Source organism: Phalacrocorax carbo, chromosome 7 (assembly GCF_963921805.1).
Source record: "Phalacrocorax carbo chromosome 7, bPhaCar2.1, whole genome shotgun sequence".
NCBI classification, from domain to species: domain Eukaryota; kingdom Metazoa; phylum Chordata; class Aves; order Suliformes; family Phalacrocoracidae; genus Phalacrocorax; species Phalacrocorax carbo.
In genome coordinates this window covers 15483892-15498318 of record NC_087519.1, presented here as the reverse complement: position 1 = coordinate 15498318, position 14427 = coordinate 15483892, and the positions used below count along the sequence as shown (strand labels likewise).

Below are 14427 nucleotides of genomic sequence, written 5' to 3'. Positions count from 1 at the left end.
TTGATATCTGTGTGGTAAATTCGTATTCCAAAACTTTTCCAGAAGCAGCTGCATATTTCTGATGTCTCTAAGCAAAATATTTGCTACCACCCAAGGAGTAATTCTTAAAGAATATGCATGAAGAGATAGGAAAGAACTCTTTCAAGTATGTTTTTAAAATACCATTCAGGTCTCTCCAGTTAAATCATTCTTGAGAAGCCATGCTTAGCTAGAAGGGATTATTACATCTATTATGGAAAAATATGAGCAAGACTTGAGATTGAGTCTTTTTAACCTCCTGTAGGAAAGCCCAGATTGTTAGAGCCAATGTTGTTAGAGGCACTCCAGCGGAATAGGAGATAGGAAATGTGGTAAAAAGTTGAATTATGGCTCAGCTTTTCAGAGGCTGATCAACCTTTTTCTCTCTGCTTTCTGTGTAGCCTCAGAGAAGATTTGTCCAGGCGGTGTGTCTGTATCAGCCAGGCACCACTGTGCTGATCAGTGAGGATGACTCCCCCAGCTCTCCTGGCCAGCAGTGTAATTTCCAGGTGCCATTCAGTATTGTTGCTGATACGGAGCATTCAGCCAACAGTGAAGGAAGCCACGAGACTGGTGACTCTGGAAGATTTTCTCATGAGTCCAACAACGAGATACATCTCTCCTCTGTGACAAGTGCCACCCCTCCCACTACCAGCCCTTTTGTAAGCAGTGACTTGGGTACAAGCATAATGAGCCCTGTCATAAATAACTGCACAAAGTCTCCTCTGCCATTTGCTACTGACCAGACTCCTACCTCACCTCTTCAGATACACTCTGCGGTGCAAAACTGACATCCTTAGGGCCACACAGCGTATGCAGTGTTTGTCTGTTCGAAGGACAATGAACAGGGAGCCAAAGTTCTACTGTGGAAAGCCTGACTAACCTAGCAGGTGATCCCATATTTCTGTTGAATGTTTTTTCTCTTTTTTTTCTTTTTTTGTTTGTTTTGGGTTTCTGTTTGTTTTTTAAAACTCACTCATTTTGAATGTTTAGTGGTTAACAAATGTGAAAGGACAGTGAAGATTTCTGAGTAAAGTTAAAAAATATGTCACTGGAGCAAAGGGAAGGCTTGGCCCTTTTGCTGACTATCTACCTCAGTTTGCCGAGAGGTGAACTCTGAATGATGACTGCTTTACCTCATTTGTGTTCTAGCTGGTCTCAGCTATGGAACTGATGATACTTCCTAATAGTCTTGTTTTATTTTTTGTTTCTTTTTTTGTTGTTTTCAGTTGTGTGTAGAGTGTGTGTGTGTGTGCATGCACACGTGTGCACTCAGTGATCAGGGAGTTGTATAGGTAGGTGAACAAGATTGTTTAGCTGAAGCTCTGTCTTTAAAAAGAAGGAAGCCTCAGAGTATAAAATGTAGTATTTAATGTGGTTGACATAGAGGATGTTAAAAACGGGGAAAACTGGAGTTGGTGCTTCCACGTATACAGCCACATGACATCTTTTGTACCTCTTGATTTCTTATGACCCCAGTATGCCTAGGACAGTGCCTTTCCCCCAGAAATTTGTGCCAACAACTGCTGACAGGATGTAGGCTCTGGGATGTGGTAGGTTCCCCACAGTGACAGATGTTGCCCCTTTATTGACAGTTAATGCTAAAAAGCATGGCAAGATGAAAACATATTCAGCATTTCTAAACAGTTTGGCTCTGCCTGTGCATCATGGAATAGACAATAATGCTGAGTATTGCAGTACTTCTTAGTAATGGTGCCTTGCATTATATATTATGAAATTACTGATTTGCCTTATGCCTTTTTAGTATTCATAAAGTTGCTTTGAGTACAGAAAGATGCCTTAAATCCTTCTTGGATGTTTTAAGTAAACTGTATCATGAGTTAGTAGTTCTTTTTACCCAGCTTTGAGTGCTGAAAAGCACTGCTGGGATCATAGTATGAGCTGCTGTTAGAACGCAACCCTGCTCCTTGCCTTCACCTAGTGTGCTGTTAGCCAGGAATTTTAGCTCAGGGAGTGACTTTACCCACATGCCAGTCTAAAACTCTGATTAGGCTACCATGAGAGAGAAAAAAAAGCCAGAGCTTTAGCTGAAGAGTCTGTTGGAAGAGGTGAGTACTGCTACTGCCTTGAACCCATGCAATTCCTGTTTTATACTACCTCTATTAAGAGTTCTTCTAGTATTTTTTGGGGTTGTTTGTTGTTGTTTTTTCCTGTACTCAGGGAACAGTTTGTTACTTTTGAGCTGCCTCACAGAAACGTGGAGCAAACTGACAGGGTATCATGTTTTGTTTTTTAATAGGAGAGAGGGAGAGAGAAGGAGGAGGTTGGAATCATCCAATGTTATGAACTTGCCTGTATCTATATCCAGTCCTCTTCTCCAGTCCTCCTCTTTACATGTTTTACTTTAGAAAAAAAAAAAAAAAAAAAGCATATGTTTTTACTTAAAAAATAAAAAAGTTTAAAATGTAATGTTGTGAGAAAGCAACCATAGGAACTCCTGGCTCTATTTAAGTCTGTCAGAACTCCCATTGACTTCACTGGGGCCAAGTAAGGTGTCACCCTTACAGTAGGCCAGGCTGACTTTTGTATCATTCCTCATGTATCAAAAGGTGGTCAGAAGTCGTCAATAAGCCCTACTCTTATGTCTGTTTTGTGTTGATGAATTGGCCTCTAGTTACTGTAGTTCTTTACGTTGTAACTGTTTGCTAGTTCTGAACCAGACAGTACACATTCACCTTTTTATAACAGTGTGATTCAAATGCTTTAAAACTAATCTTGTACCAAAGACTTTTCTGTAGAAGAGAAGGAAGCCACATATTGTCCAAAAATAATTGAACTAGTTAAAAGCTGTAGGTTTGAAGAGCTGAATACATCTTATTGTATAAGTAGTTACTAACAAAAAACAATAGGGCTTCTTGAGTGTAGTAGTTGATTGCATAGATGAGTTGTATTCTTCTACAATTTTAACTACCTTGTTGAAACAAGAGCCTTTAAAGAAAGTTATTATAATACCAGCAGATATCTCCAAAGACTTCCTAGTGTAATTTTTTTTTCTCCAGCATGTAGTTGATCAACAATACAGTAGTAAAAAAAAAATTTTTAAATAGTTGTTTAATCTACTTGCTGAAGAAAAAGAAAACGTTTTCACCAAAGATTTATTTTTGGTCTTGTCAGGCAGAATGTTTAGTGTACAGCAGAGTACTCTTTTTAGTTAGGAAAAGTGTGAATTAATCAAAACTAGATTAAGAATGTGTAACTGTAGCATGAAGTTTCACGCTCCATCTTTCAGAGTAGCCTCTTTTGTTAGTTTCATTCAGAAAGAGTTGATATGCAGATGGTAACTGTTTGCTCCTCCAAAGACTTGTTTGCTGTAAGTATTGATAATCGGATGTAATTTTATGACCTTCATTAGAGGTAAATACTTTAAGTCCTAAACTTTTTCTTCCAGACATCCACTGTGTAGTTTAACCCATGGATAATATGAGAAAAAGAGACTTATAAAACTTGTCAGTCTAATATAGATGCTCTAACTTCAATAGCCAGAGGTGAAAGTATTCAGTGATTAGAAAGCAGTCCATCCAGACCTCTGTTCATCACTTAAGGTTTTATTAAGGTACTTTTTATCAGCAAATAAAGAAAACCAAAGATATTTAAGGTTACCTCAGCATATAGGCAAGCTTAGTTAGATGTTAATTATTCTGTCTTTTTCCTTATTTTTATGTTAACCAAATAGAATAAGTTTCTCCAGAACCCAGTCTACATTCATGTGCTTCCCTTTACTTTGTCACAAAGTCATGATTACCACAGAACAAAAAATGTTATCCTCAAAAATCATGACCTATTACTAATATAGCACAAGATTTTGTGAGGGAAAATTTGTCCTATGATTGGAAGCTCCACCAATGTAAGCAAAGGAGTCTCCAGAAAAATTGTGCAGAAGTTGATACTTTCTCTATTGAACTCAATAGCAGACTCAATCCTTTGTGATTGGAACAGTGCAAAATTGGGCTCAAAGTTGAAATGCTTCATATCCTTGAAACCAAGGCATGTAATTACAGATATGATATTACAGATAGTAATTTTCTTAAATGTTTATACCTGTGGCTGTCTAAGGAAATCAATTTTTCATACGCAGATTTTGTTCAATCCATTTGCAGGCAGAATGGTTTCAGGTTTTCCAGTATTTTTTTCCTTGGTTATGTCTGTAGAAACTGGGTCCTGGAGGGAAAAAAAAATCATTGTTTAATTATGAATTTTACTAAATATGTTCTGGAAGATGAACATAAATGTGGAATTTAGTGTTACACTATGCTAATTGATTTTGTTTAAGTATATTAAGAACTAAAGAGCCATGGCTGGTGTAATGAGTGTATATGCAACCCTTGTACTTTAAAAAGAAAGCAAAAATGTTTAAAGTTGCTGTGACTTGAAAAGCATCTTGAAACTGGCTTACTGTGCTAATTGTGTTTCCAAGTGAGGACTCTGCCCTTCAATTGCAACAGCAATGCCTGTTCTGCAGGACCTGGATCCAAAACCTAACCCTCAATCTGCCCACAGTTACAACTGTGTAGTTTCTTCATATTTAACTCCTGAATGATGAGAATACTTTTTATATGTTATCTAATGAGAACTGGGAATGTGTATGCTATGTAGAATAGGGCCTATCAGTTGATTTTTTTTTAAATATCTCTGCTTTTGTAAGAGAAACGCGAAAAGTCTCCATATACTTTTACTCATTTCCTGTATTAGCTGTGCATCTTCTCTGTAACTTAGGAGATTTTAACAGAAAAGACTATCAAAAGAGTTCTTTACCTGTTTTTAATTATTTTTCATAGCTCATTCCCTCTGTGGTTATATCCCCTTGCTTTAGACTATGAGCTAAGTCTTGTTTGCCTTATTCAAATCATGGTCCTTACCCTGTTTCTTTTTAAGCCAATGGGAGAATTGATTTTGATTTAAGTTTGCATGGTCTGGGAGAGACAAAATCAGCTCTTTGTTTGTTTTTTAAACCATCACAGTATTATTATTTTTAAAGGACAGAATTCCTTTGTGGTTAAAACTCCCATTGGCAAATGGATTTTTGTAAGATAACAAATTACCATGTACAAGAGGCCCACTGTAAGTCTCCATGCATCTGGTCTCAGCCTGCAGTGAAGACTGAGTATTTCAAGTCAGTTTACCTCTTTTTCATTGCAAACTAAGTCCAGTGGAATGATGTACCCTTTGTTGCAACCTGAGTGTGCACAAGAATAGTTACCATGGGCTGCTGGGTCTCAGTAACATGTTACTCTGCGCAGATTTGTAAGCCCTAAGTCCAGGAGCTCTTGCTGATTTTATTTGTTACAGAATGAAGTTCACGCAGGGAAAAGTCCCATCTCCTACCATGGGGAATGTTGGTAGGTTTTCTAGAGCAATCCATATTTAGCCAAAAATCTCATTCACACCAACTGAAGAGAGCTGCACAGGCGTAAACTCTGGTGGTATTTCACAGAAATCAATTTACTGAAGTTATTTTGGTAAAACTGAAAGCAGAATTACACCTAGTAATTGCTAAAGAGGTAATTCTTAGCTTGAAAAATTGTTGAACGCTTGTTGCTGCAACCGCAGCTCTGCTAATAGCAAGAGTTTCTAAAGCGGAGGAATTTGCCTGTCTGCAGGAAGTACTGAGAGCCTTTATTTAATAACATAAGTTAAAAATATATTATTTCTGTAACGGTATATTTTGGAACATGTGTTTCAAAAAATACTAGTCTTTAGTACAAGTCCAAAACCAAATCACTTTCTGTTAATAGAGGCCCATATGAAAAGAACACAAATTTGATTTGGCTCAAATGTGAGTAAGCTTATTTCTTTGAATCCCTCTAGATTTACACTGAGACTGGTCCTAATTGACTGAAAAGGCATGTAAATACATGCTTAAGGTTTTGTGGCATTGGGCCCTCTGGTTCCATTGCAAGCTGTGCTTCTTCTGGAAGTTTTCAGCTTTTCATGGTTGCAAATACCCACGTTGCATCTGCCTGGTGTGTTTTCAGTAAAGACTGACTGTATATGAAAAACTGACTTATACAAATGTTGCTTTTTGATTGTTTGGCTTTTGGGTTTTTTTTAAAGTCGTGAATGAATTGCCAGTGTAGGAGCCAGGTATGTATCTCATATTGTGGTGTTCTGGATCCTTTCACTGTGTGCCATTTTCTTCTAAGGGCAGCAATGGCTGACTGGCTAATGGAGGACGGAGCTGAATTGTATTCATTTTATATTTGTCTCAGGGGATCAGCTCTGTGAATTCCATTGCATGAGGGAAGCTAATGTTTGCCCTGATTTGAATGTAACTTTTTAATGTCTTTTTAAAACTATTTTGTTTAATAATGTGGATTTGTTTTTCTTTTTCTAGCATTCTAGTAAATGTTACCTAGTGTGTTGGTTCATTTTTCCCTTCCAGGGTTGTTTATATACTACCCAAGGTCATGCCAAAAAAGTAATAGAGGTTTAAATGCCAAATGTTTATGAAACTGCTGTCTAAATACTGATTGATTGCACAGTTGAAATAAAAGTTTTCCTTAGTAAAAATGCTATTTGATAAATATTTTATCTTCAGTGTCTCTGAGTGGCTCAAAACAAGGAAGATGTAAATACAGTGCCTCATTTTAGGCAGAGCACCTAGGGAGATATTGGTGCTTAAAGTCATAAGAAGAGGTAGACAACAAACTGCACATGCCTTATCACTGAAATTCATAGAACTTTCCCAAACATGTACTCATGTATCATTTATGTACCTGGAATTATTTCCCACCTAAAAACTGCCTCTGTGTCCCACTAGTGTCAAACTCCCATGCAAGATCTCTGTTTTAGTTTATTTTCAATGGGCATGGAAGATGTGGTTCTCAGTGCAGTTGTTCTCAAAAGTCTGGAAAGCTGCTGACAAAGGTGCGCTACTGAGTTTTTCCCAGCATTTTGATACCGGCTAACTGCTGAACCTGGTATTTCAATGTATGACGTGACTATGAACATGGAGTCGATGCTGTTTGTCAAAAGGCAAACTGGTATTTTTTCCAAAGGACTACGTTCTAGATGGAGGTCGGTCAAGTTAAATGAGCAAGGAGATTATGTTCTGTAGGGATTAAAAGGTTTCTATTGCTAACAGGTTGATTACTGATTGGCACTTGAAAGCAACTGAAGAATTGGCCACGTGGTTTAGAGAGTTAGGTACAGAGTTGGATTTAGAGTAGCAGTGCCCAGGCAAACCTTAAACTACTGGAAATGAAACCACAGTAATTACTGCTGTTATTTACAGGGTCTCTAGGGAGAATAAAAACACAACAGCAATGGAATCTGAACTCTTGCAATACTTAGGTAGGTTTGACTTTTGTTGTTCATCTATATTGCTCCCTATGACTGGAACTGTTCACTGGCACTGGATATACTTAATGGGAAAGAAAAGACATTTCACAGGTATTTCAAAGCTTTGAAATCACAGGGTTGGGAGTTGAAGATTTGAAATAAATGCTCACTAACTTTCTTCTATGTCCAGGAAATGACTGCTTCTGAATACATTTATTTTCACTTAGTTTGACACTCTCTAAGAGGCACATGCCCTGTCACTTACGGGCGCCCCTAGGAGACAGAGCCTTTATGCTGTGCCAGCATCTTGTGCTGATGAGTTGGGCTGCTTGGATTCTACAGCAGAAGCATTATGTCTGTCTTTCCTTTTGAATTCTCAGAAAACAAACAAAACCCAAAAAGCCTTATCATGCTTCTTTATGAATCACAGCTGTTCTTACCTGCAGAGTCTGCTTATAGAGCAGTTCTGCCTAGCTAGGTAGCTTATATGATGTTTATTGCTGGGAGTATTAAAGCAGCAGCTGTGGTGACTATTTATAAAACAAACTCTAGTCCAAAATTCTTTATTCTTTATGTTCAAATATAGGAACACTGAAATATTGTTATTCAGAAGTAATTGAGAAAATTAGACCAATGGTGAAAAAATAATAAAATATTTTAAAAGAGTATTTGTAAAGAATGAATAAACCTTAAAATACAGTAAATAAATTAAATTTTAAAAGATAACAAAGAATTTTGAATAGCTAGGGAGCAGTCAGTCTTGAACTGTCCAGTGTAGCCCACCAGAGATGCTGTTCTTTCTCTAGGTGAGAGCAGGAACCATCTGCAGTCCCTGATCATGTTACTGCTGGTTAGTATAGGTGCATTTTACAGTCCAGAATCCTCATTCTCAATAGCAATAAATAAATATTAAGGCCCCATCTTTCAAGGAGTTATTATTGCAAAAGAAAGCTTTAAAACAGCCCTGGTTTGTGATGGAATGCTGTGCTACCTGCCTGCAGTCTGCCACCGACCTGAACATCCAAGCTTCAGACAGGTGAGCTCTGTGGGCCTCTCACATTGAACGGCCACATTAATTGAAACGACAACATTGCTGTTTCTTTGTTTAGTTTATCAGTGACACCAGTCTACAGCCTTTGCTTACTTGGTTTTTGGACGAAAGGACCAATACCTTGGAATACAGAGGCTAGCTTTCTGCCATGCTTTGCAGGTTGCTCTACACCCAGCAAGCAGGAAAGCAGGGAATAGGGAGGGACAGGCCTCTACCTGCAATTGTGGCTACACCTCCAGATTGCGCTTTGTGAAACATCCCTTGCACTACAACAGGTGAGCAGCAGTTCTTTATGGATTGATTCTTCTCCATGTGCTTATCTTTTCACTTAGCAGGTAAAATTGGCACCTCTGTTAAGAAGCAGAGTCTCTGCCTGTATTTGGCTGCTAATATTGTGCAGAGCACCACACGTTAATGGAACTAGCTGCCCCAAGGTCTAAATTGGGTACATATATCTTGAAAACCAGCCCAGTTCTCCACCAAATCTGGAGCTCTGGTGACTGCAGGTTTGTAACCTCCTTTGCACCTAAAGATAGACTGTGCATTTTTGTTATATATGAAAAAAAAGACATCTGCTTTCCTTTCATGTCTTCCTTAAGTTATTCCATGAATATTTACAAGTATATCCCGCTGGGTTTTCTGCTTAGGGATGCATAAGCATTTGTTATCAGTGGGATTAACCTATGCAGTATCCTACTTCTAACGTGTTGGCACTGTGCAGCCCAGCCTGTCTCCCCTTTTTGCTTCATGCTGGACAGTAAAGCATATCCTCTGTCAGTAAGAGGGAAGCTGTAGGTGCTAATGCTGTTGCTGTCCATGTTGCAGTGCCCTACTCTTAATTAAAGAAAGACTTGGCTTCACCTTTTCCTCCCCACACAGTGAAGAGTATGGGATTTGAACCCTCCTTTCTGCACATATCTGCATGCTAGAGCCCCAGGTAAAGTGGTGCAGATTTGACAGAGATACCATATTGTTTCTACCTGAAAGTGGAGTGTAAGCTTTATTTAAATCCCATAATTTAAATTCTATTTACACAGGAGTGCACCACTCAGACATACAGAAAATGCAGCTAATTAATCTAGCTGTGCCTCACTAAAAGGTATATCATGTACGGCTATCCCTAGTCCGTAGGATCTTCCTTGGCTGGCAACTGAGGTCTGGGGATTGGCAATCGTTGGGATGCCAGCTACTCTGAGAGACTTGTGCCCTTTCTGTCAGGTGTGAATCCCCATTTGGCCTGCAAGAACCAGCTGAGATGGTTTTCTGGCAGTGCTGCAAAGTGGTCCAAGTTCCTCAGGGTTTCTCTGCAGAGATGGATCAAGAATGACTGGAAGTTGCCCAAAATTCCAGGTGGGTCCGGGGGATGCGATACTGTAATTACCTGCAGTTTTGAAGGATGAAAGTGAATTTCTGTGGGTGACTGAAGATACATTTCCTGTTATACTGCTCCATGGGAAGTTTTAAATGAGTACCCAAAACACTGGATTCTGCTTTAGCTGCAAATAGACTGGGGACTGGCCAGAGGTCATGCTAATAGAATGGTTTTGAATTTCCTTTTATCTGCATGGCAATACTCTCGGGGAAAAAAGATTTTCATGAGTAAAGCAGCAGATTTCTGGCTAGGCTACCAGGCAGTCGCACCACATTAAAGCAGGAAAAATGTTACTCTCACTACAGCCTTTAACAACTTGCATTTTGGTGTCCTGGTCTAGGAAATTAACTGCTCTGGTTTGCTGAAAGCTATGACCAGGGGGTAAGTGGCAGACTTAATATATGCTGCCTCCTCACTTTTTGCAGTTTACAGTCCTACTAGCTTAAAACAATGCAACTGAACTACTTGCTTATAGCCTTCCCTGTATTAGGTCATGCAACTGAAGTTGGAAGTAAGATAGTTTACAGCACAGACTGTAAAATAAAAATATTATTAATTTCCATTAAAAATTATATCATTCACGTTAGCAATCATCCTGCTTTGGAACAGATCCTGAATATTTAAAAGTCAGTAACAGCTTGCTCAGTCTCTACCAAATAAAACAATATGGCTTTGCTTTACACAAAACCCAGTCAAGGCAGAATGAATCCCCTGAGATCAAGATTTCCAGCTTCAAAGGATAAGTGAACTCCAGACTTGAGTTCTAAGTATTTCCATTAAAATTATTCCGCAAAATCAAAAGCAAGACAGCCTGTAGTTCATAATAGGAAGGAATGCTGATACTGGCTTTTACAACACTACAGAAAAATGACTGTTAAAGAGGAAAGCACGCTCATTTTTTTTATATACTGCATCTCTAGCTTTATGGTAAGATAAAATCAGTGAAGAATATCTGTGTATTAGAAGCCATCGTAGCACAGCCTTAGAATCGCAAATACCCAAGAGTCCAGTTCTGCCATTGTAAAGGCTCAGAGATTTACATGAGCCTGGGCTACCTCTGTGATTAGCTTTTGAGCACTGGCTAGAGGTGGGATAAGCACTCTGGCACCCAGCAGAGTGTGCTAGCTTGTATCGTATTCTTTGATTTAGAAGCCTCAGCCCGAATGCCGAGGTTGCCATTTGTAGTGGGGTTGACTGGGAACAACCTTTTAATAGGAGCACTCCACAAGCTGGTTTAGCGTTCAACAAGGTTTTAAGGGTTTGTGATGATGTTTCTCTTCTGTAGCTCAGCTGGGCCAAAACTTACAGCCCAGCCCTGCAGTTGCAGATAACTAAATGACAGGATTCCCATAGGAACAGATTCATAGCACCCTAAAGCATCTGTCTGTAAATTTCAGATTTTGAATTGTACCCACAGCCAAAATACATGTCAAGCAATGTAATCCAGTTTAGTGTTTGCTTACAGATAGTGCATATATTTTAAATAATTAGTTCCACATTCTTTTCTTGAAATCCTGGATTGAAATGTGAATTTTAGCCTGGGGATTAGGGAAGCTGCTCTCAGATATAAATGGGTGAGTACAGCATCAATGTAACTAGGTCACAGTGTACTTAGGCATATTTAGTTACCTGTTCTTGTGTTCTTCCCTACTTTTGTTGCACAATAAATAAAAGAGGTAGTTAAGTTTGATTCATAATCTCCTTTTAAAGGGTGGCAGAATTCTGAGATTTCATAGTGGGGTTTTTTTACTGCATTTTTCTAACAATGGTATGTTTGTGATACCTTTTTTTTTCTGCTTTAGCTACATTTTCCTTTTGTAGTCTACAAACCCCCAAATTCAGACACTAGTTGGTTCCTGCTTCCCGGCAGATCTTCTATTAATCAGACATAGCTACTTGTTCAAAACAGAGGTTTTGTTACTGCATTCCAGTAAATATTTTCCTTAAAAATTAAGACTAAGCTATAGTTGCCAAAAAAAAAAAGCCACAGCACATGCTATCATGTAGCAGTCTCCAGTCCCCTTGATTGTCTACTAACTACATTTGTGTTACTTGCTAATTGTGGGAATATTTGGTAATTACTGCAACTACATGAGGTCTTACCACAAGAAGGTCTGTACCATTATGATGGGTCAACCTTGGCTGATTGCTAGAAACCCACCAAGCTGCTCTCTCACTCCTCAACAGAATGGGGAGAAAATAAAATGAAAAAGCACAGGGGTCAAGATAAAGACAGGGAGATTGCCTACCAATTACCATCACAGGCAAAACAGACTTGACTTGGGGAAGATTTATTTATTGCTCCTGGTCTCTACTTACAAGGCCACAACAGCCCCTTGCTACCAAAATCATGCCACCTACACCCAATACAAACATTAATCATATTTTTGTACTAAGATTTTGGTCCCATGTGCTGTTTAATATAGAGCTGGCTTCTGAACATTCTGCTCTTAATTTCAAAGAAACATATTTGTAGTTGAAAAATTCAACTACTGATCTGGATGGAGGGAAGGGCAAGTGATATAATTTAACTGAAGTGGCTGTAAAATTAATTGTTCCTCTTGACACACGTGTTCTTGCTAAAATCTGTTCCCATTCTTGACTATCCACGTCCTTCCCAGAGAGATCAGATGTACCCCATAAGCGCCAGTAGAGTCCTCAAAAGAGAAACTAGTACAGTAACATCAAAAACAGCTGGCCTCTAAATCTGACTTGGAGTTTTGTAACCATGAGCTGAGCATTGGTATTTTGTCTCACTACTAATACATGTCAGTTTTAACTCAAGACAGTGAATCACAAATGCATGGATTAAATCTATTCATTCGTGTTTTCTTTGACCATAGCAGTGAGGTGCTGATTCTCTTCCTCAGTGCAGAAAGCCAATATTTACTCATCTGTAACTAGGGTTAGAGCAACCGTGGTGTGGCTAGAAGTTGATTATAGTGGTATCACATAATCCAGAACAGTCTACAGAGGTACTGAGAGGAAGCTCTGCTATTCTCTCAGTGACTCTGCCTGATATTCTGAGCTGCAGTTTCTGTATGTACTTAACTCTGACTGGACAAGCAGTCCTATGCTTGAAATTCAAGGATTTCAGTCAGCAATGTTCAGTGGGTCTGATCCATCCCAGACGCAGCGCCCTGTGAACTGCACTCTCCAAAACCACAAAAGCAGGCCATAAACCAAAACAAATGCATTTTGTGCATGGAAGTTTCTGTAATACATAGATCTTGTCAAATGAATATAACTTGCAAAACTTTAAAGAAGTTGTTGGTGTGTAAGAAAAAAGAGGCAGCATATCCAGGAGGGTTCTCTCCAGTGCAAGCAGACAGATATCCATGGGTTGGGAAGCACTGTGCCTGTCCAGGGCTCTCACTGAGGCAGAGGGCTGAGATGACAGAATACCCACCCAACTGTGCTAAGGCTGGAGAGCTTCTTATGCAAGAGGCTCTGCTACCTCTAGAGTTAGTGTTACCACTCTTAGTTTTATGGCAAAGATTTCACTTTGGCAATTCTGCAATGCAAATCCCAGAAGAGTCGTTGCCTAAATTTAATTAATTCCAAATGCACTGATGGACTAGGACAGGGTTTCTTCAGGTTTTTACAGCACACAAACTCTATAACTTTGACTCTCAGCAAAGTCATCAATAGAGTTTGGATCCAAGAGCAGATTCATAACCAATTATTGCAAAGATCAGCGTGGCCTTAGCAGGAAACTAGCAAGGCCTCTTGAGAGAACTGAATAAGTGCAGGAATTAAATGCTTGCCTCTCTTTTCATCAAATCATTATAAATAGCAAAATGTAAACGATTAAAGATGATAATCCAGAAAGCATAAGAAATTGCATTTCTTTCACTTCCCCACAGAGTGTCCCCGTTTCACTATTCATTGCTCAACAGGCGACCACTAATTTGAGTAGGCAGTACTCCATCTTGCAGAGGAGCCCACAAAGGTTTGTTAAACACCTATTTGTCCCTTATTAAAATTTATTATATTGATAAAGTTAACATGGCAAACTGAAAGTTCCCTTTCATTTATCCTAGAGGTAAAAGGGAAAGAAATCTTATGTTCCTTGGTGACTTGAAGATCAAATGAGTGTTTCTTAATTCATATATATACACACACACACACTGTATTTCTTGTCAAAGCTTTTGTACTTTGATACATAAATAAATACAATAATGAAACTTAAGTTCCTAGATAATCAACATCTTCATATTTTATGTGTTTAGATACTATAATTACTAATTTTTACATATTGGCTATAAAATTTTATCATTTAAAACTGTTGGTAAATTGTAGATTTTAACTTTATATGTCATAAGCATCGTTGGCAAGAGTATGAGTGCATAAAAGTTTTTTCTTCCTGAAATACCTGAGTGTGGCTATATTTTAACTGTAAGTTGAAAAGGTAAGTGTGCACTCAAAAGAAGAAATCAATTAGTCTTGCTGTGTTTCAGGACTAAGAGCTTGCTTTGAATTTTAAAAATTTTGTTCCAGTATAGATATGACTCTAGAGTACCCTTTGTACACATTCCTGAGACATTTTTTGATCCATCCCCTAGTAACTTGTTTTGCAAAGCTTAGAAAAATGTGTTTCATCAGCCACTGATTTGCTATGTGATTATACAAAGGTGTGATCATTCTCAGGCTTTTTACTTGACTTCAAGATATATCATGCATTATA

The 14427-nt window shown here is 38.6% G+C and overlaps 1 protein-coding gene across 1 annotated transcript in view; it reads left to right on the top strand.

Annotated features, from left to right (window-relative positions):
• The window catches only part of PRTG (protogenin), a 95998-nt gene extending 91438 nt beyond the window's left edge, over positions 1 to 4560 (top strand). The window contains 1 exon segment of the mRNA XM_064456461.1: positions 420 to 4560. Within this exon segment, the coding sequence (XP_064312531.1) occupies positions 420 to 809 (390 nt within the window). The 3' untranslated portion in view covers positions 810 to 4560.
• The last annotated feature ends 9867 nt before the right edge of the window (positions 4561 to 14427 follow it).